We start from the raw sequence: 23,118 nt of genomic DNA on the forward strand, positions 1-23,118 counted from the left end.
GGGGGGGACCAGGTCTGGCAAGGAAAGGAAGGCATTTAAGCGCCTTCGGAAGAGCCGGCAAGAGGCAACAGTGCGCTTGCTGGCGATCTTCTTCTTTTCATGCCACTCGCAGTGGCTGTCTCCAGCGCCGCCGCCGTGCTTTGGGGCTTGGCGCGCGCCCACAGCCACCTCCACAGCCCCTGGGATTACTGTCGCTGCAGCCGCGCACCTGGGCGCTCTCGGCACTTCCCCCGCGGCCGCCTCACTGTGTTTTGCGGGGGTGGGAGCCGCTTCGGGGAGTGCAGCGCAGCGCGAAGAGCCTGGTGAGAGGCAGCTGCGGCTGCAGGTGAAGCCCGGGATCTGCGTGGGCGACTGGGGATGAGTGCCCTGAGCGCTGCGGCGGTAGCGAAGAGGCGCCCGATCAGCCCGCTTCTCAGCTGATCGGGCGCCTCTTCGCCACCGCCACAGCGCTCAGGGCGCTCGCCCCAGTCGCCCACACAGATCCCGGGCTTCATCTGCATCCGCAGCTGCCTCTCACCAGGCTCTTCGTGCTGCGCTGCGCTCCCCGAAGCGGCTCCCGTGCAGCTGCCTCTTGCCGGTTCCTCCGCTGCCGCTTCTCTCACAGCCGCCTCTGCGGCTGCTTCCTGCTCCGCCGACGCGTTTGGATCCTTGGATCACGGCGTTTCTTCTGCTCCCCAGCAGCACGCAAATGGGAGGGCTGGAACCCCGCTGAGCTCCGCAGCTCCGCAGTATTACGGTATTATTGTGCTTTGTTACAAGGGCAGCCTTGCCATTTTTATTTTCTGCTCCCCGGCTCTCAACGGGTCCCGCGCGGTGCGCTGCTACCAGCTCTCAACAGGTCGGGGCTCGGCGCAGCATGCTGTTGCCAGCTCCCGCTCAAAAAAATAAGACATCCCCCGAAAATAAGCCGTGGTGTGTTTTTTTGGAGGAAAAATAAATATAAGACGTGTCTTATTTTAGGAGAAACACGGTAGCTCAGTATTGTCTGCACTGACTGGCAGCAGCTCTCCAGAATTTCAAACAGGAGTCTCTCCCAGCCCCCTGGAGATTGGACCTGGGACATTCTGCATGCAAAGCAGATGCTCTACTACTGATCTATGACTCTTCTTCTTTTTAAATGCTTTTTATTGGATTTTAATATATAGTCACAAACATCAAATTGTTTTAAACACATTACAGAGATTATGTGCTCAGACATAACTTATACATATCTGTGCCTGTAACAAAAACAGACTAAGAAAATACTACAGTAATAGTTGGAGAAAGTAGGAACAAATCTATAAATCATACAATTATCCGTTACATAAACAGAGAATTTATATGTGTACCAGTGCACTATTATAAAACCGTCAGCTTTAACTGTTCCCTTATTGCGTTAGGGAAGGGATCAGCAAGACTATATACAAGTCTTATTGTATTAACGAAATCCATTTAAATGCAGAAGGTGGGGTTTGACCATGATCTGTCTTGTTTACATGGTACCTTTTGTTGCGAACGGGATCCGTTCCAGAGGCCTGTTCACAACATGAAAAGGCCGCATCCTGAAGTGCTGCATCTGCGCACGTGCATGATGCAATGCGGCACTTCTGCGCATGCGCGCACGTTACGGACGCACCAAGCCTGGAAGTAACCCGTCCCGGGACTTCTGGGTTTGGTGCGTCCGTAACCTGAAAAGACGCAACCTGCAGCAGACGTAACATGAGGTATGATTGTAAAGTTAAACCACACTGAGATGAACTGCTTCTTTTTACTCAGACCTCAAGAAACCCATAATTTATACATTAATTTCTCTAAAAGGGCTGTTTCTTATAACCTTATTGTACCAGCATAGGATATCTGCCCCAGCAAGGTCCCTCCAGAAACAGGTAATAATAATAATAATAATAATAATAATAATAATAATAATTCATTTATACCCCACCCATCTGGCTGGGTTTCCCCAGCCACTCTTGGCGGCTCCCAACAGAATATTATTATTAATAATAAAAGCAATAAAAGATCAAACATTAAAAACTTCCCTAAACAGGGCTGCCTTCAGATGTCTTCTAAAAGTCAGATACTTGTTTATTTTCTTGACATATGATGGGAGGGTGCCACCACCGAGAAGGCCCTCTGCTGTAGCATGTTCAGAAGGGCAAGTTGGGGGGAGGGTATATCATGGTTGCCTGTAATTGCATTGATTTCTTGGAAAACAGGACAAACTGTGGCTCTTCTTCATTCTGAGGTTTTTATGCCGGATGGGCACAGTACAAGCACTGGAAAGATACAAGTCAAGACCCTGCATGCTGCACTGGTGTTGCTATTCCCCATGCTGAGGAACAGCTCTTTACAGAAATGTGCCACATTCAGCTGTGTGAAAGCTGACATTTCAGCTCTGGGGGTGGTATAGAGTCCTATTTCTCTCTCTGGGACCCCATCTCTCGTATGCCACAGAACAGCTACGCTGTAGCTAAGATGTAAGTCAACAGGATGCAGAATTACTTCCTGTGCTTGTTGGTGTATGGCAGACGTAACATTGTTGAAGTGGTTGAGGTGGTTTTGTTATAGCCCCACTTGCCCACAGCATATGCACGTTTCCCACCTGCCCTGCTGTAGTCTGTGCTTAAATTGGTTTTGTAGGCTTTTGGCACCCCTCAAGCTGGAACTGAGAAAACCTCAGCTCCTCCTTTCAGAAGAACCAGCAAGGCTCATTTAGCACTTCAGTTCTTGTGGTTTCTTCCTGGAGCCATGCAACTCTCTTATGCAACTGATTTAAGGGGGAAGGTTTTTTTTAACAAGATGAATGATGAACGCTATCTGAAGTAAGCCAAGGTGGAAAAAGCCTCTTCCTTATAGTGCCTTGCCTTCGGATTCTCTGCTAAGGGAGCTTGCCTGGTGCTTACCTACGTGATTTTGGTGCAAACACTTTCTGCCCAACATTTTAAACTCCTGTAATGCTGTTATTCAGCTCCTGAATTTTCCTTATCTCCAACTATACCATATGCTGCTGTGTTAGCTGCTACTTTATATGCGCCCGTTTAATGGTTCTTTTTCTGACATTTCCATCAAGCTGTCTATTTTAGTGTGGCTTATTAGGCGCCTTCATTGTACTGTTTTGGACAACTACCACAAGTTTAGGCAAGCCTATTCAGACATGTCATTAAGTATAATAAAGTGCAAGTGTCTCTGCGTCCAGTATTCCCTGTGTCCCTGGGTTTGCGCTACTGCGCATGTGCCCCACGGACACAGGGATTGGACGCAGAGACTTGGAACGCACACTCGCACGTGTGCTCTCCCCACCCACCCCACCCCTCTGCCTACCGTTTCCCTCGCAGTCCTCAGAAGAATCGCGGCCTTCTCCTGGGCACCCGCTGGCCAGCTGGGCTCAGCGGAGCGCCCCGACGAAGTGGCATGTTCTAGCGCCCGTTTATTAAACAGGCTGAATGACACTAGTTAAGTATATTTCTTTTTTAAAGTGTTGATTGTTTTATATATAAATATATATGCATATGCTCTTTTAAATATATGTTCTTGTCACTAAATATTCTAAATATGTTCTTGTCACTCATTTCATACTATTTTATCTAAACAGCATAGGGTTGTTGTTTTTTAAAGTGGTATATAAATCTTATTAAATAAATAAAAATAAAATGACCTGAGTACACTATTATCAGATAATCTGTCTATAATCTGGGTGGGTGGAAGAGACCTTTGCTGGTACAAAAGCTGCCTCCCAATTGGTGTTTCTCTCTTTTGTGGGGTAGCTATGCTTGCAGCATCTGGTCTTAGCTCATGTTGGATTATAGCTCTAGCTCCTGGGCCTGGCTCTGACTAGACCTGCCTGGAGACTAACCAGGAGACCTACTCGGGAGATGCCTTCTCCCTGGTACATGTCTAGCTGCTGTACTTAAAGGTAAAGGTAAAGGGACCCCTGACCATTAGGTCCAGTCGTGACCGACTCTGCGGTTGCGGCGCTCATCTCGCTTTACTGGCCGAGGGAGCAGGCGTACAGCTTCCAGGTCATGTGGCCAGCATGACAAAGCCGCTTCTGGCGAACCAGAGCAGCGCACGGAAACGCTGTTTACCTTCCTGCCGGAGCGGTACCTATTTATCTACTTGCACTTTGACGTGTTTCGAACTGCTAGGTTGGCAGGAGCTGGGACCGAACAACGGGAGTTCACCCTGTCGCGGGGATTCGAACTGCCGACCTTCTGATCAGCAAGCCCTAGGCTCTGTGGTTTAACCCACAGCGCCACCCACGTCCCAGCTGCTGTACTTACGCCACAATATAAGGAAGCAACCTCGAATATTGAAATAGCGGATCAGAAAAGGGAGCAGGAGAGTAAGCAGAAAAGGGCTTAAAAAACTGGAGAGGGTTTGGCCTGTGGGGTCTGCTGATAATATTCTGCCAGCTGGTACTGCAGATTTGATGACATCTTTCACCCACAGCACTCAGCTTGTCAGGCATCCCAAGGAAGCAAGAGGAAAGGGTCTGGAGCCTTGAGAGAGAGCATGCACACAGAGCAAGCACAGTGCCCTATAATCACCTACAGGGAATACCTGCGAATTTAGCATTTGCCATTTACATTCTGACATAATGTTCTGGCTGTACGATTTGCACCATGTGATGCATTTTATTTTATTTATTTTTACATGGGAGGGGGAGAGAGAGAAGACTCCAGCAATTTGCAAAGGAACCTTGGAGTTAAAAAACAAACAAACAAAGAGCAGGAGGGTTATATTTGAATGCACAGCAGAAGCCTAATTCAGAATAACAAGAATAAATCTGCACTATAAGCACTTAAGTCCTGAGCTGGCTGTGCATGAGAGCAGTGTGTCTGCTTGGGGCAGGTGTCTCTTTTTTATAACTTCCTCCCTAAGGGTACCCCATGATGTCAACAAACTCACAGCTACGCTGAACAGGGAATGAGCTGTCAGTTTCCAAGTAGCTCTCTCTCTGTCCTGAACTGCAGAAACAGAAGCTCAAAGCGATGAATAAGCTGTTTCTGCATTTCCAGTCGATTGCAGCCTCTCCCTGGTCCTCCGTGTTTTTGCTTTTTTAAGGACTAAGCCTTACATATTAAAAACCAAGCTGTGCATTGTGTATGGTTTTTGTTTGTTTTTTTGGATGGCAGGATGGTAGCCAGAGGGGAAATGGCCCGGTTTTGGAGCCTGGAGAGCCTTCAGATGGGTATGTTTGAGTAGGAGATAAGCTCCATTTATTTTCTATGGCATTTTATGTTTTAAACTCTTATAATCATGGGGCTTGACTTGGTTATAAAATAATGCTTATACTAGCAAGACTAGCAGTTGGACCAGCACAGGAAGAATAAGATTAAGTACTACATCGACTTTTGGATTTTTGACATTCCATTAGAGAGATAAGAATTGCTCATTCATGTCTGCATTGCTTACTCCAGGCAGTAAACAATAGAGAAATGGCTACAAAGAACAAGAGATTATAAACTAGCTATACAGAATCCAAGCTTACATATTGCAAAGGAAGACTCAACTCCCTGATGGTTGTTTTTAATAGGTGCTTCCTTTTAAAATATCTGCATATAAGTATTCACAATTTACTGTGGCTTTAAAAAAGAAAGTGGGGGATGAAGCTTTCCAAATTCAGCCTTAGGCTGTGTGTTCTTCATAGATATTTATGAGAGTGGTTTTCCAGTGTAAAAATGTGCATTCTTGTATAAGTTGTTCAACTCATTTATGTCTGCAATACTGTATTTTGGGAATATTTCCTAAAAGGGAAATTTAGGAATGCTGTTATGATATAGTTGGAGATTTAGATAGTGCATTTTAAATAAAGTTTGAAATTAAGAAATAGTGTTGATCAGAATAGACAGACTTGCCTTCCTAAGCAATGAGGTCTAGAAGGTAAATCAGCTCACTGTTTAATTTCAAAAATTAGAGGTCTCCCTTAAAAAAAAAAGTTCACATTTTTCAAGTTCTAAAACCAGGATGTGGATAATATGGGTGCATAGAACACCCTTTTTTTCTAATGCTGTGTCATCATGAGAACCTAGTGGCCAACTTTTTGGCATACCCATATAACTGCCACTCTAACATAGTCAGTACTAAGCTCTTCTTTGGTTTGGTGTGGTTTTGCCTCTACACCAGCCTTTGCCAACCTCCAGATGTTATGGACTACAACTCCCATTAGCCCCAGAACAGCCAATGGTCAGGGACAATGGAAGTTGTAGTCCAAGCATATGGAGGACACTGCTTGGTAAAGGCTGGTCTTAGACTATTGAGTCTGGGAGCCAGCAACCATATAGTTATAGCAAAGCAGGTAATACAGGCCTGGCTCTCAGTCCCTCTGCTCCTGGCCTTAGCTTTCCTTGAAGTCCAGCTACCTGTGCTTCTTGTTGTACCTGTGCTACAGGTTGTGTCCATCCATGATCTAGCAAGTCAGATTGTACTCATTCATTGCACAGTTGTCTGCTAGGATTTGCACAATTGCATGCTAGTAGAAGGCAAGAACTCTTCTTATTGGGATTACCAAAATCCTATATAGTATGATAATGTGATTTAAAAAGTCACATTCCTCCATCCCTTGAGGAAAAGGGAGTAGAGTTCTCTAAGCTACTTGCTGTCACCCATATCCATATCTCTGCTTGGTATGTCTATGTATTTCTACAGTTGAGTTAACCATCACCCTTTCCCAGCTGGAAGCCTTTACAGTGCTTACACCTCTGTACAGCTCTGTTGGTCCCGCAAAAGCAAGTGTGGTGTAGTGGTTAGAGTGTTGAACTAGGACCTGGGAGGACAGAGTTCAATTCCCCATTCAGCCACGGAGCTCAGGGTTGACCTTGGACAGTTATAAGTCTCTCAGCCTAACCTACATCACAATGTTGTTGTGAGGAAAAAATAGGGATGAGGAGAACCAGGTTATCACCACCTTAAGCTCCTTGGAGGAGAAGTGGGATATAAATAAAATAATAAATGAAAATAAACAAGTTCTACCTTCTCTATCACAGCACTATGGCAATGGTCTGGTTCAAAGCATATTATCTTCCCAACTTCCTGCATGGGCAGGTGTCTGTCAATAATTACCCTGGAAGGGTGTTAGTTTTCAGGTTTCATTAGTTTTGGCTTTTTCATATAATGCCATGGCTGCTTTTGATAACTGATTGTTTTAGCTGTAGTTGGCTTTTAGGTGGAAGACATATACATTTAATTGCTTTTCTTGAATGGTTTTCATGAATAACAAAGGTAAATATAACAACTCTTGTTTTCAGTTCATAGAGCTATTTACAAGTCAGTTACATTTGATGCCCATTCTAAATGTTCCGTGCTGTGTTGGGTAGAAAAGTCATCCACAAAAGCTTTAAATACACAAATTAAACAGAGACACACTTCTGTTTAGGAGGGGGAAATGGTGGAGTTTTTTTATTTGTCAGTCTGCATGATATAAAGGGATTCAACCCAGTTGCCGTTTCTGAGTGGTACAAAAATGACATGGTAGACAGAGCAGGTAAAATTCTGGACTGTATCACACTTTAGGTAGGGGCAATTCCACCAGCTTGTCCTACAATAGTAACATAGAACTCATTATTCAAGTGTAGATAGGTAAAATAGCACCGTCCACACACAAAGAGAGAGGTATTAGCAGGCTTCCCAAGGTTTGCAGAAGTACAAAAATATTTAGGTTGAGGGGGAACATGACCCTAAGTCAGGGGGAAGGGGATTCAGAAATAGCACAATGAGGACTAAGTATGCCCAGTAGCCATGGGATGTTGACCAGCTGTTTGGAGAGAGGACTGGAAAACAGAGAGGGAAGTGGAATGGAATGGAATGGAGTATCATGACAGAAGGCATGGCTGGCTGGAACACTAAACAAGGAGCACTCCAGACTTTCAACTGCAAGCCTCATTGGCTCTGTATAATACGTAGATTTTCTCTTACCGTATGTTCAGATTTTTCTCTGCTAACATTTCTCTAACATTTCCCTTCAGACAGATGATACTTTATGGTTTATTCAAGTGGATATGAGAAGCTGTAAATCAGGCTCCATGTCTTTTTATTAGTATGATTTTTTTATTTATTTAAAAAGTCACAGAGATGGGCTTTGACAGTACATAATTTCTCAATATTTCACTGTCCCTGCCAGGTGCTACTGATGGAGGTACTGAATCTTCTGCCTTAGTGGATGATAATGGTAGCGAGGAGGATTACAGCTATGAGGACCTCTGCCAAGCCAGCCCTAGGTACTTGCAGCCCGGAGGGGAGCAGCTAGCCATTAACGAGGTAAATGAGGCAATGACTTTGGTGCACGAATTTTTTCCGACGGTCCACTGTTTTGCGTTTCTTGGACAAAGAATCAGATCTGTGGGCCCATAACCTGCTTTTCTTCTTTTTGGAGGACTTCCAAATTACAAACTGTTTATCTTCCACCATTTTGAAAAGCAACCGTCTCCATGGATAATACCTAGAAGCTTCAGAAAAGTGGCTTGATATCTCTGTTGCTGCAGGTGCTGCTCACATCTACACGTAGTTACTTAAATTTGTCTTTGGCGATCCCCACCGAATCCTTGCCCTTCACAAAATGTTTCTGTTTCAGCTGATAAGTGATGGGAGCATGGTCTATGCAGAGGCACTCTGGGATCACGTGACCATGGACGACCAGGAATTGGCCTTCAAAGCTGGGGACGTCATCCAAGTCCTTGAGGCTTCCAACAAGGATTGGTGGTGGGGCAGAAATGAGGAGAAGGAAGCCTGGTTTCCGGCAAGCTTCGTCAGGGTGAGTAAAGCGAGAACTCAAGTTATTTTAGTTTTCTTCCGGAAACTACTGAACCACCTCTTTACGCAATATTGTGGTCTTGGGCGGCTGGTGCATTGCTCAAGTTTACTAGTACTGCTTCCTTTCCCACTGCAACACGTAGATTGCAGTGATTCTTTTCAGTCCTAATTTTCCGGCTTCATCTACGTCAAACTGTTAGAATCACTGCTGTCCAGAATGCCCTCCTCCTCTCCTTCCTTTTTCTTGTAGGTTACAGTCATTGCTTTTGCTATACAAACTGCACTGTGACTACAGGGGGACCCAGCAGGTGCATTATCTGCAAGGCTCGCTTCTTACAGTAGGCTATCCTTTAGTTGCCATTGTTGTTTGCACCCACAACCAAGTATTTTGTGGAGGAGAAGGAATCAACTCAGTGAATCCAGCAAAAGCTGGAGGAAGAAATTCACATAGAGCATTTTATTTCTCTGTCCTTAAAAGTGATTATAAGAATATAGGAACTCTTGCCACAATCTGATTCCTGTTTTAAGGAGAGATTTATATTCCACTTTTCAGGTCACGTGTTCTTTGCTACAATGAAATGCAACATACATATTCAGTTTCAATTAAAAAGAAGGCCACCTGAGCCTCTAGAAACAGCATAGAATTAAGGATTACCCCTAAGCTATGTACTTGCTCTCTCAGGGGGAGTGTTACCCTGTCTAGAACAGGCCCAACGTCCCAGTTCCTGATTCTAAGCACCATTGACCCACTGGACCTCTGTCTTGTCAGGATTTAGCTTTGTTCATTGGCCTTCATCCTGCCCATTGCTGCCTCCAGACCCTGGTTCAGCACCTGAACTGCCTCTCCTGATTCAGATGAACTGGAGCGAGAGGGGGAGCTGAGTGTTATCCACATATTGATAACACCATGCTTCAAATCCCTAGAAGGCAGCATGGGATCCGGCTGCATGTCTGGTACTGAGATGTGTGAGCCTGCATTGTACTTCTGTTTCTGTAATGATATAAATGGGTAAAAGAAGAAGAAAGGGCCATGAGTCAGTGTTTTCAGACTGGTATCGCCCTTCCTCCATGTGGCCTGTAAAAAAACCTTTACTGAATTGCCCAGTTTTTGCCAGTGTGAGAAACACACGCCAGTCTCTCTGTATTGATAACTATGTGGTTCAAATCCACAAAGTGTTACACGTTTGCACACACCTGAGTGCATCGCTCTCTTCTTACAACAACCGCAGTAAGAGTTAACCATGATTTCAATCAGACAAAGGCCGAAACAAACTTCTGTCTTCCCCCAGGGTAATCTTTTGAAACGGGCAACACAGTTTCTTCTGTGCCAGCTCAATACGCAGCCACTCAGCATTCCACGCTTCCTATTCTTGGGGCTATTTCCTTTTTAACTTAAGGCATAAATAATTTATCACTTTAAAAAGCCTATTGTAAAGACCAGCAGAGTTGGTATAAAGGTTGAAAGGGTTTCTCTATAAATGATAGGTTGATATTAATTGGAAACCGCTCTTTGGATCATTTGTTTGATATTGCCCATTCCCACGCAACCTCTTAATGCTCGTTTTTAGATGGCTGTGATTAAAAACCTCTACCTATTTCCCCTCCTATTACACTGGAGGAAGTCCAATCCGATGCATTTGCTATAAGAGGAGTGTGCTGCACATAAAATAAAGGACTTCCTTGCCTGGAGCTTACACCAGGGAGGGGAAACATGTGTCCCTCCAGATGTGGTAGGATTCCAACTCCCGTCATCCCCAGCCAGCATGGCCAAGGATCAGGAACTGACGGGAGTTATAGTCCTGGAACATCTGGAGAGCCTTATTTCCTCCACTGGTTTAAATGATGGAATTCTTCTCAGGGGACCCTGTTCACTGTAATAACAACTACACCAAGCTGAGCAGAGCCAGGCTTGTAAACGGTAACTCGCCAAGTTAATCTGTGTTGCATAAGACTCTTCTAAATTGGTTCTTAGGACTCACTTGACTACATATTATGGGCAAGCTGAACGCTGAGAAATCCCAGTTAATTTCAGTGGGGCTTTTCCGCAGAATATATAGGTGGCTGCCTTGTGCCAGATCAGATTATTTGCCCATCTAGCCTGATATTGTCTCACCTGAGAGGCAGTGGTTGGTCTGCAGAATATCAGGAATATTTCTATCACCTGCTGTCTTTTTAAAAGCAGAATGCCAGGGAGCTTGCCTAAACATTAGGAAGAACTTCCTGACAGTAAGAGCTGTTCGGCAGTGGAATTTGCTACCAAGGAGTGTGGTGGAGTCTCCTTCTTTGGAGGTCTTTAAGCAGAGGTTTGACAGGCATATGTCAAGAATGCTTTGATGGTGTTTCCTGCTCGGCAGGGGGTTGGACTGGATGGCCCTTGTGGTCTCTTCCAACTCTATGATTCTATGACCTTCTTCATGCACAGCATGGACTCTGCCACTGAACTGTGGCCCCTCTCCAACTGTATGGAACTTTGAACCATACGATGTAACATAGGCACAAAGGGTTATCTCCAGGGTTGTGCCAGGAGGGCTGGGTGCCCACCCCCATCCACAGCATCTGTTCTGGAGGTCCCACAACCTTCTGGATTGCTCTTCAACTAAGCTGTGCTTCCTCAACTCAGTTGCTTTCTCCTCTCTTACAATTCCAGCTGCGGGTCAACCAGGAAGAACTTGCAGAAAACGGTGGCAGCCTCCAAGACGAAGAACCAAATGCAGACCCTGTGAAGCACCGCCAAAAAATTGCTGAAAACAAGGATCAGATGAGAACAAATGTGATTCAGGAAATAATGAACACGGAGCGGATCTATATCAAACATCTCAAGGACATCTGTGATGTAAGCTGGAAAATGCTGGAGAGGAGTTCCTTTGGGGGGGGAGGAAACACCTGTGTTTATCAGGCACCATAGTTTGCTACCTTATACTGGGCTAGGCTCCTGGTCAATCTAGCTCAGTATTGTCTGTTCTGACTAGCAGTGGATGTCCAGGGATTCAGGCAGGGAACTGTCCTAACCCTTTCTGCAAAGCAGACACTCTACCTTTGGGGCATGGTGCCAAACTTTGTCTTCAGAAAACTCAAGGTGGGCATATGCTGCATTTCTTGGGTTGCTGCAGTACTTCACTTTCTTGGCCTGGGAAATTTTGTGCAGCTCCCTGGCAGCTGGGTGTTGTTTGCTGTTTAGCTGCTTTCTTGGGGCACTTGTTATTTGCTTTGTCTGAATGGCAAAATTATGGCTTATATATAGGATTTCTCTGTGAGTGGGTGCTCTGGTCTCACTGTCAGATTGGTTCTACTATGTGCTGGAATTTGGACCATGCAACTTGGGTTTTTGGAAAACTTGTATGGTTATTGCTCCTCATGAATAAGGATTGAAAGGGAGAGACAAGGAAGCCTTAAGATGAAACTTTCCTTTGTTGACTACCGAGCTTGATTATTCGATGCAACATTTTATTTTCAATCTCTTCATCTTTGACCAACCAAAGAGTCCTGCTCTGTCCTTTACAGGGGTACATTCGGCAATGTCGGAAACATACAGGAATGTTCACTGGGGCCCAGCTGAGCACCATATTTGGAAATATTGAAGACATTTACAAATTCCAAAGAAAGTTCTTGAAGGATCTAGAGAAGCAATACAACAAAGAAGAGCCCCATTTGAGTGAAATAGGATCCTGCTTTCTTCAGCATGTAAGTTGGGTAATTCTAATGTATTAAGTTGATTAGCTAGTGAATGTTATGCCAGAAATGCAGTCATGTGAGCCAGGGCAGCTAACAGTGTGATAACACTACAGAATTAAATGCTAGGATAATCCTTTAAAGCCCATAGATTGCATGCACCCTTAGCCCAATTATACACACAGATATGGGGTGGGGTGGGGTGGGGTGGGGGGAGAGATAGGGTAGCATAAGAGAGTGAGAGAACATATTCTACAAACCTGCAGTGCTGCAAACTCCATCCCCTTTATGCTTTGGTTATGCCCACCACTGACCCCGTATCAACCCTCCATCAGCTGCATCACCTTCCATTCACAGTTGCCCTTCATAGCAGAGAGAGAGATTCCCTGCCTCTACCGTGAGGCAGACCCTCAGTTTTACAATACTGCCATCCAAACCGGCACTGTTGATTCCTTCACATATCGGTATACTGTCACAGATGTCAACATCGCACATGATAGTTCTTTCTGCAGCAGCTAGGAGAAGTCTCAAAGTTAGTTTTCTGTTCCCATGTAAGATCTTTACAGAGGAAGGGGCTGTGATTGGCAAATGGATGAGAACACCAAACGGATGAGGCTTTCGGCCTCCTATCACCTCAAATAAGTGATATGGAAATATGTTAAATTCTCAGCTCTTTTTGTGGTCTGGCCATTTTTTTTATTCTACCCCACTCCCACATCCTCATATGAACCACCCCAGATGCCTGATGGCATTGGGAAATGTGTAATGTGAATCAGTGGTATGCAGGTGCACTCTGTGGCATATTTGGGAGACACTGTTGCTGCAGAAGTCTGAGAAATCTGCCACTGAATCTGCCCTAAAGACCACGAGAATGGGCCCCGTCTTGTTCCTACATTCACTGAGAAATCTTTGTGATGGTTTAGGTCAGGCGTGTGGAACCACTTTTGTCTGGCAAGCTGGATCATAAAGTGGCTACCCTTCTGCAGGCCACTCTTGACAAGGTGACAGAGTCCACTCGCCTGTCAATCACCTGCTGTCATGTGACATCAGTTGTATCTGGGCTTGCTTTTGGTGCTGAATTTGAATTGCACTGAATGTAAATTATGTTGCAAAGGAACAACTGGGAGTGCCCTCCTAAGACAAGGGCTCTCGATTGTTTCTTGGCAATAAGGTTTGTATTTGCAGCTATTTAAATTCAGCACTTAATGCAAGCAACTCTGAGCAGTTTCAAGGCATGTGGAAGGGAGCAATTGGAAAAGGGGATGGCTACAGGAGTGGGTGTGCCAGTCCCTTCCTTGATATTTTAACCACAGTTTTGCTTTTATTCTCTCCCCCACCCCCCACCCCATTTTAGCAAGAAGGTTTTGCTATCTACTCTGAGTACTGCAACAATCATCCCAGTGCCTGCATTGAGATGTCTAACCTGATGAAGCAGGGCAAGTACCGCCACTTCTTTGAGGCTTGTCGCCTGCTTCAGCAAATGATTGACATCGCCATTGATGGTTTCCTTCTCACGCCTGTTCAGAAAATCTGTAAATATCCCCTGCAGCTTGCAGAATTACTCAAGTACACCACTCAGGAACATAGGTAATGCGAACATTATGTTTTTGCCAAGGGGACCTCCCCAAACTCAATTCCAAACTCACTTACAGCAACTACCGCCCTCTCATTCTGCTTAGCTCATTCTCCTTAGCCTAGAAAAGAGATTATTAAAAGGCTTTCACATAGATGGTGAACTAATTTTGAGGTGGTTGTTTTTGCTCCAGAGAGGAGGACCAAAACCAATGGGCTGAAATTACAAGAAGGATTTAGATCAGGGATAGCAAATGAGGTGTCCTAGATGTTGTGGACTACAACTTCCATCAGCCCCAGGCAGCATATACAGTAGTCAAGGATGATGAAAGTTGTAGTCTACAACATCTGGAAGGTGTACCACATTGGTGGTCCCTGCTTTAGGCTAAACTATGGAAGAACTAGTTCTGCCAACACAAGCTGTTCCAAGGGAAGAACAGACCGCCTTGCTAGGTGGTAGACTCTCCTTAATTAGATGTTTTTAAAGCTACCTTTATTGCTACCTTTAGTAATGTAATAGTTGTATTTCCTTGGACTAAATAGATGAATTTTGAGGTTCCTTCCAGTTCTGTTACTCTGTTTCCACAAACGCTAGCTCAGATTTGTATATCCTTTTCAAATATGAGCTATCAGTGACATTGGAAGGAGGCCAATACTGCTTCTGCACCTGACGAGTGGACAGAAGTGGTTAAATTGTGTTGATGAGTAGCTTCAGCATATTAACTGGCCATGTCTACTTTATTCAACATAATTCCCTGACACAGCATCCTTCAACCACAAATCACTTCAGTTTTTCTTAGCCCACAAGAAGTCAATGGATTTGGCTATTTTTAAGTGCAACTTTTCTGTTTTAAGTAGTTTATGACTCATAACCTTATCGGTTGCGATATGTTTTTTGCACTGTATGTCTAGTACAAGTTCCCCTATTCTTAATGTAGAAGAATATATAAGTAGTCAAATAAAGAGGAACATGATTTTACAGTATTGCAAGGGCATAAGATTAAATGTAGTAGACAAACACTCATGTAGTTAATTATGGCCTTCAGTTACATATTTATGGCCAGTATCCGCATGCATTTCCTTTAGGGTAGGGTTTATTCGTCACTGTCTTGGGCAGGATTTTTGTGTGCTTTTAGTTTAACATTTTCACAACAAAAGTGCTTCTGTGAGTCTGGATAATATGAGGACAGCTGAACCCTTGTGAGTTTAAAAGGTCAGGCACTACATATATGGGGTGACGGTAGCTCAGTGGGGCTGCCAATCAGAGTAGACAACACTGCGCTGGATGTCCAAATAATCTGACTGGGCACATATTAGCTTTCTGAAACAAATGAGGGGGAAATGCAAACTGTGCATTGTCTGTTGGCTGTTGTCTGGGCTTACAGATAGTGATTGTAATGGTCATGTTGTGGTTTTCCCATCTGTGCACTGCGTGGGTGTGGGTGGAACTGAAACGTAAGTGCAGGACGACATTTGCTGAGGTGGTACAGTCCTCTTCCAGGAACCCAGGAGGCTGATTGTGTGCTTGAGAGATTCCACATCTCTGTCTGTCTGCATATGGAAACCTAACATGACAGCTAGAACTGCTTTTAGCACTTTCAGACTAATGATACCCTCTGTGCATGCAGATATGATAAAAGTCCAGTGAGAGTACTGCACTGCCTCAGCTGTAAGACTGTGTATCACATTTGCCTTCAATTGATGTTGATGTGTGGTGGCCAGCAAGGGGAGACGGTCAGCAAAAACCTGCTCTGAAACCTAAAATTAACGTGGAGGGGTCTGGACACTGAGGCAATCAAGCATGTGATCCCATAAAGTTTTGGTTTATGTGCAATCAGTCCAGGAAGTCACACTGCTGATGCCACACTCTCTTTCAGTAAAGTAATCCCTTTCATTAGCTCTATTTTTCCTCCCAGCCTGCTCCTGATTCAGCTGAACAGGACTCCTGTGGGGGTGGGAGCCCCTTTGTTGTCTGCTTCCGTCCTCAACTTTCTCCTTCTTCTCCTTCTCCAGTATTTATTCATTAATGTCTTAGAAATCTCCACAAAAAGGTTGATCCTAGCATCACGAAGAAAAAAGGCCAGGGCACTCTCTCTCTCTCCCCCCAATGGAGTGGTTCATTTGCATACTCTCTGAATATATATATATATATATATATATATATATATATATATATATAGGCTTTCACCAGCCTGGTGCTCTCCCAGTGCTACAGTTCCTACTAACCCTAGTTGTTAATGCAAAGTATACCCCCCTCCTGCTCGTCACCCCCTATCATTCCCCACATGCTTCTCTCCCTCCCTCCCCCCTCTCTCTCTCTGTGTGTAAACTTTCATTTAATAGAAATGTTGTCAGACAGTTTCTTATGGCCTCAACCTTTATATCATACAAAGCTTAAACCTAGGGTAATGATTGCATTATTAACTCAGACGAGGGGTATGCTCAAGCCCAAAGGTTAACAGATGTTTTTTATCCTCTTAAGGCTTAGAGAAATAGAGCTAGGGCACACATGGCATTTGAAATCCTGGTTTATCAGCAAACTTTGGTTAGTATAACTACGCTTAAGGGCCATGCCAGCATAAGCCTGTACTGTGGTTGGGAAAAGTCAGAAGTAAATGATGCTATTTATACTGGGTTTGAATTCCATGCACCTTAATGTTCACTGTATCATGACACGAGCACTGCTTTTCTGAATTGTACCCAAACCCTTGTGGCCTGGCGCTCTCATTTCCGCTGGTGTCTAGCTGCATGGCTCTCACAAGCCGAGTTCGAAGAGGATGAAAAGACTGACCCATGCCTGCCTTCATTTTGCAGTGACTATAATGATATAAAGGCAGCATATGAAGCCATGAAGAACGTAGCCTGCCTGATCAATGAGCGCAAGCGAAGGCTAGAAAGCATAGACAAGATGGCCCGCTGGCAAGTGTCCATTGTCAACTGGGAGGTAAGGGTGCACTTCCAGGAGGTTTTCATCTCAAAAGTCACAGGCGGTTAGATCCAGTCTTGGGATTAGAATACATCCATTATAATCAATGGGACTTAAGACAGACAGGGGTGGCTAACCTGTGACCCTCCAGATAATGTTGGGGTTTTTTATGCTTGTCTCTTTAACAATTGGTCAAAAAGTGGTTTACAGCACAAAACAGAACTAATAGGAACAAAAGGTATAACATATAAACCCAGTTGGCCAATCAACACACTAAAAGGAATCACAAACGAACAACAGTTTATGGATTCTCAAAGCAGCATCTCAGTGAACACAACTGTCACAATCAAAAATGCCCAGTGGTATAGAAAAGTTTTTCTATACCATTTCTTCAAAAGGGGACATTTGATGGGGCTGAACTAGTCTCTAGGGAGAGGGCAATTCTACATCAATGGGGCAACTACTGAAAATACATTGCTCCATAATGTTAGGTGTCAATTATTTTGTAGTCATTAAATCCTATGCACGAAACTGAGAAGACATGAGGTCTGGATCTGAGTTTGCTTAAACCTAGTTGTCAGGGAACATAGGCATGCTTAATTCTGTTGTGACCAAAGAGTCCTGAGATATCCATATGCAAAAAATGCCAATATATCTCTGTCCAGCAACTGTGATCCTGCTGAAAAATACCACAACCCCAGCAATATGCTTTAGAAACTGGGCTTTTAGTGTTGAAGCTCCAATTAGTTACCAACTGAAATTAGACAATCGTGTAAGCCTCTTGATATTTAGGTGGCTTTTGAGGACATTTTTAAGAAGGCTTTCCCTGAAGTGACCCAGTCATGTTATGGAATATTAATTATACAATTGTAGCAATTGTTTTGTTGCTTTTAGTTTATTGAGTTTGTAACTTTTTGCATTTTATTTTGTTGTACAGTACACTGCTTTGGTAGCTTTTGGTTTTGAAATGGTTTGTAAACCTGCAAATAAAATAAAGTTTATACTGCTGACTAAGCTAATGATAGTCATGCAAGTAAATAATCTTGGGCCTGCTCTTTTTTTTTCTTTTTTTCCTCTTTTTTGCTGCAAACGTTTTCAGGGGCAAGACATTTTAGGCAGAAGCTCAGAACTAATCCACTCAGGAGAGCTGACCAAAATCTCCAAGCAAGGCAAGAGCCAGCAAAGGACTTTCTTTCTCTTTGACCACCAGCTTGTGTTCTGTAAGAAAGATCTCTTGAGAAGGGACATGCTGTACTACAAGGGCCGGGTGGACATGGATGAGTTTGAAGTGCTGGACATTGAGGACGGCAGAGAAAAGGACTTCAATATCAATGTCAAAAATGCTTTCAAAATTGTAAATAGTGCCACAGAAGAAGTCCATCTATTTTGTGGGAAAAAGCCGGGGGACAAGAAGAGGTGGCTGGAGGCCTTTGCAAATGAGAGGAGGCGAGTGCAAGAAGACAAAGAAATGGGCAAGTATTGTCTTCTGTTGACTTCTCTTATTTTTGTGTGTTGTGGGTCCCCTGGCTTTCATTTATTTGATTGTAGTTATAAATCACTTCCCATATAAAATATTTTGAAACAATTTCACAGTAAAACCTTCAACTATTAAAATAATTAAAAGCAAAGGCAGATGCAGACTGGGATTAGGATTTTAAAGCTGGATTCCCTGTTTACCATGCCAGACTGAAGGTTTGGCTCAGGGTGTCCCAAACTTGGGTCTCCAGCTGGTTTTGGACTACAACTCCATACCCAGCTAGCAGGACCAGTGGTCAGGGATGATTGGAATTGTAGTCCAAAAACAGCTGGAGACCCAAATTTGGGAAACCCTGGTTTAGCTGTATAAGCAAGTTTATTGATTAACAATTACTATTGGAACTGAGCAGTGGGAAGCTGGCTTGGGGGAGTGAGGGGTGGGTAGGGATGGATTGATTGATGTACAAGATTTCTTACTCTCCCTTCAGCATAAGGTCCCATTATGAGTTACAACATTAAAACTGTTACAAGAATGAATAACATGGTTCTAAACAGAACAGTGTAAATTCAGCAAAAGAGGTGGGTCCCACAAAACCAACTGCCACCCTCCCAAATGGAATTTTCTGCAAAATAGAAGCTTTTGAGTTCTGGTGGGTTATCTCAACAAGCTAACAAACTAGCAGTGCCATTTAACAAACTCTGAAGTTGTAGACCAGGCATCCCCAAACTTCGGCCCTCCAGATGTTTTGGACTTCAATTCCCATCATCCCTGACCACTGGTCCTGTTAGCTAGGAATCATGGGAGTTGTAGGCCAAAACATCTGGAGGGCCACAGTTTGGGGATGCCTGTTGTAGACAAAAAACACAAAGCAGCACATGAATTAGCAAATAGGTGTTGCTTTCCAACAGTCATTTGCATTTTCAGCCACACTGATGGATGGTGTGCTGAAAAATAGCACCTCCCCCTACAGTCATGGCTGCTTCTACAACATTCTCTGCATGCAGCTGCCATTCACAATTCCACACCTTGTATAGGATTTTTGAGCACATGACACAGCTTTTAACCTGTCTCTCATTCGTGGGGTTTGGATACGTCACAATGCAGTAGGGAGGCTAAATAAAAGATGGAGGCTTTTAATGTTTAATAGATTATTTTATTTCATTTTTCTGTTGGAAGCCGCCCAGAGTGGCTAGGGAAACCCAGCCAGATGGGCGGGGTATAAATAATAAATTATTATTATTATTATTATTATTATTATTATTATTATTATTATTATTATTAAACCTCATTCCCAACTAAAAGTTTGGACTCTAAATACTACTTGCTCTCCCTCCACCTCCACCCCCACCCCCCGAAAAAACCCACTACCACCACCTTTTCCAGCTCTGCAATATTCTGAATGTGGTTGAACGATAAATTTGTATAACGGAATTATTATATCAGTAGTCTTATTTTACATTGAGATACTTTTACAAGGTACATTTTCAGTTTTCCGGTTAAGCTCCACATCCAACCTGCAGCTTACAAAGCTGACTGCAGTCTCGGGGAACTCACTTTGTCCAAAGCTTTTTGAAAGTCCAATGCAATATATCAGCTGGATCACCTTTATCTTATGCTTTTTAACACTCTTTTAAAAAAAACCCTCTTAATAGCTAATAAGAAAGGACTGTCAGTAATTTGGCCGTCCCGGGGGCCAGTTGTCAGACTGGTCCCACAGGCCAAATATGTGATTGCTCTCACAAACGTAATGAACAACACACAAGTCAGTAAATAAGGCTTAACTGCTTTATTTACATATAAACAAACTGGGAGCTCTACATCATGGCTCCCTCTCTCTGGCATCACAGCCAGTAAAGAGAAAGAACAAAGGAACAACAGTCCCACGTAGGAACAGGACAGTAAGACAAACATCCTGTCTACGTCACTTCCACTCTGTGGGAATGAAAACACATACAGTCATATGATACACAATAACCGTATGAGTGCAGATGGGGAATGAATCTCCTAACAAGGACTTCCCCTTGCAGAAGCCATGCCGGTTCTGCTTCAACAAGGCTTGTCCTTCTATATGCTTGGTTATTTTATTTCAACAATATTTCCCACCAGTTTTCCCAGGACAGACACTAAGATAACCGGACTGTGATTTCCAGCCATATCCTGCCATATCTCTTATTAAAAATTGGTGATGGGAATTGAACCTGAGATCTTCTGCATATGAAGAATGGAAGAGACCTTTTACTTACTCAGACAATTGGTCTGGCTACCTCAGTATTGTCTCAGGCTCTAAAATTCCTCTAAAGCCACCTTCTACGATTCTACATCCAAACTGGTGCCACATAGATAATCGGTAGATTACAACTCCCATTGTCCTCAGTCAGCATGGCCAGTGGACAATGGGAATTGTAGTTTAACAACATCTTGGGATCCAAAGGTCAGAAAGGTTGGCTCTCAGCTGACTGCCAGTGGCTCACCCAGTTTTCAGGCAGGTATCTGTTCCAGCCCCTCCTGGAGATGGCAGGGGTTGAACTTCGGATCTTCTTTATACAGAGCCTGTGCTGTAATACTGAGGTTCTCCTTTGAATTGCACCATTAAACTGAGCCGTTCCTGTGTGACATTTTAACCGGAAATTATTTTCCCTACAGTCAAAAACCCGAGATGTGTTTAAATGTACATGGCTTGTTTTTCCATTGTAGGAATGGAGATCTCAGAAAACCAAAAGAAACAAGCCATGCAAAATGCACGGAAGTCAAGACACGGAAAGATGAAAGGTGACTCTTTCGCTACCCCCACCCCGACCAAAGGCTAATTCACACAAGAAGCTTTTCTCCTTCTCATGAGGAGTCCTGCCTGTCCTTGGGCATGGTGGGGAAGGTGGTAGCCCATGGACCAGACAATTATAGATTCAGGTGACAGCAGTTCCCATGCTTTCTGTGCCTGGAATGGCAATGCTGCTGCTGGCTGTAACTGTGGCGTTCTGCATGTACCATTTATCTACCTGTGTTTATGACTGTGTGTATGACTGTGGACATTTGCAGTAGCTTGAGTGCAGAAACAAACGTCTTTGTGCAAACTTTACACCAACCCAGTCTTTGTCCCCACAAAAGTCTCACACCTGGTGTCAATACTTTCTTTCTACAGGTGTCGGATACAGTGGGTGCCCGATGCCGCCCCCTCACCAGAGTTTACATCCTATCCACCAGCGTCACATCACCGTGCCCACTAGCATCCCACAACAGCAGGTCTTTGCCCTGGCAGAACCGAAACGGAAGCCCTCTATTTTTTGGCACACTTTTAACAAGCTGACCCCATTCAAGAAATGAGTGGCTGGAAGATCCCTGGACTATAGAAGGGTACAAGGCGAAGGAAGAGCCACTTGCCGTCAAAGAATTGGTTGGTCCAGCCGGGAAACTCTGAATTCTGGAGGGAAGGAGTCCTGATCTTCCTCTGCTTCAGTGAGAAGGACTTGCCGGCGGTTTAGTGGAGAAGGCTGCGGCTTGATCTGAAGCAAATGTTGACTTGTGTCAATAAACATTGCTGAATGAGAAACCCACCACTTGGTCGCAAGGGCAGAATTGCTGCTACTCTTGAACGGTGGCGCAGGGTTGTTGTACTTGCACCAAAGGAATGGTTTAAATATCTGAGGTCATTTTGCCTGTCTTAATAATAAATTCGTGGCCAAATTTAGAAATAGGAAGGATAGTGTCCAACACCTCCCACTGGCACAGCATGTTGGCAGAAAAAAAGAGGTACCATCTTCTCTGTGAGCACCAAGCAGGCGTGTGGATCTCTGGGATCAGGTTAGCTTGCCACCGCAAGAACTGCTGAGCCTCCGTCCTTCCTATTTGTCTTAGTTCACTGTCCTTATTTCTTGTTAATTTAACCAAGTAGGAGTAGGACTTCCTGCAAGGCCTTAGCATCTTCCTGGCAAAAATGGGAGAAAACGTTCACTTGGTGACATAAATAGATAAACATGCATTTTTACGTGCTGTTGCAAATGACGAAGGAAGGGCCCAGTGCATCTTGGGTGGATCCTTATGAAAAACGGTACTTTGCTGCATGCATTGAATGCACTTCAAGAAACTGGTTTCGTTTTATTTTGTAACCTGCTGCTGTTTTAGCCTGTGAAAATTGCCTCTGTGCTTTCCAGTATGCCTGCTTTTTATACTATGAGAAGCTGAAGTGCTCTCTGAAGTATCTCTAGTCCTTGAGTGGTTGCTGGACTTCAGCTTCCACAATCCCTGACCATTGGCCATTCTGGCTGGGGCTGGTGGACGTTGGGAGTCTAATAACATCTGGAGGGCCACAGGTTCCCACACCCCTGCAGTAAATATAGAATCATTCCAGCTGGTTTCTGTGACTCCTAGACAAACCTTCAGAATATCTCCAGAAGGCTGTTGATTTCATTATACTTGCCTACATCAGCCAAGCCAAGAGGATTGTTCAGGGATTGTTTCTTTGCAATCACAATGATCCCACACATTTGGTGGCATCAGAAATGAACTTTGATCAAAACTCAGGTCAAATGTGGCCGGTTTATGGCTTATTAAAACGATGTTTTCTTGTTTTGCTTTGCTTTGTTCTGTGAACATGAAGCTGTTTTTAATGCAGCATTTACAGAATATTCTACCCCGAGAAAGCTGTTATGAATTAAAGTTTATGGCGCGCACTACTATTTCCCTATCTCAGTAGTTCTATATTAATGCAACATTAGCCTAAGTGTTATCAACACAGTGGAGTGGGACAGTT

At 44.0% G+C, this 23,118-nt stretch overlaps 1 protein-coding gene across 8 annotated transcripts in view; it reads left to right on the forward strand.

Annotated features, from left to right (window-relative positions):
- SPATA13 (spermatogenesis associated 13) overlaps positions 1-23,044 on the forward strand; it is an 87,405-nt gene extending 64,361 nt beyond the window's left edge. For 6 of the 8 annotated variants that reach the window (XM_088668272.1, XM_035114281.3, XM_088668273.1 and 3 more), the window contains 9 exons: positions 8,099-8,235; positions 8,549-8,728; positions 11,375-11,560; positions 12,229-12,408; positions 13,751-13,983; positions 16,783-16,912; positions 17,994-18,366; positions 21,066-21,140; positions 21,511-23,044. In XM_088668272.1, coding sequence (XP_088524398.1) covers positions 8,099-8,235; positions 8,549-8,728; positions 11,375-11,560; positions 12,229-12,408; positions 13,751-13,983; positions 16,783-16,912; positions 17,994-18,366; positions 21,066-21,140; positions 21,511-21,692 — 1,676 coding nt within the window. In that variant the 3' untranslated portion in view covers positions 21,693-23,044. Of the gene's footprint in view, positions 1-4,972; positions 5,171-8,098; positions 8,236-8,548; positions 8,729-11,374; positions 11,561-12,228; positions 12,409-13,750; positions 13,984-16,782; positions 16,913-17,993; positions 18,367-21,065; positions 21,279-21,510 lie in introns of those variants that run through there. The other 2 variants (XM_035114282.3, XR_015949688.1) reach the window with 2 other exon arrangements.
- Positions 23,045-23,118: the final 74 nt, after the last annotated feature.

The sequence above is a fragment of the Zootoca vivipara genome, chromosome 4 (genome assembly GCF_965207765.1).
Source record: "Zootoca vivipara chromosome 4, rZooViv2.hap1.1, whole genome shotgun sequence".
Classification (NCBI taxonomy): Eukaryota; Metazoa; Chordata; class Lepidosauria; order Squamata; family Lacertidae; genus Zootoca; species Zootoca vivipara.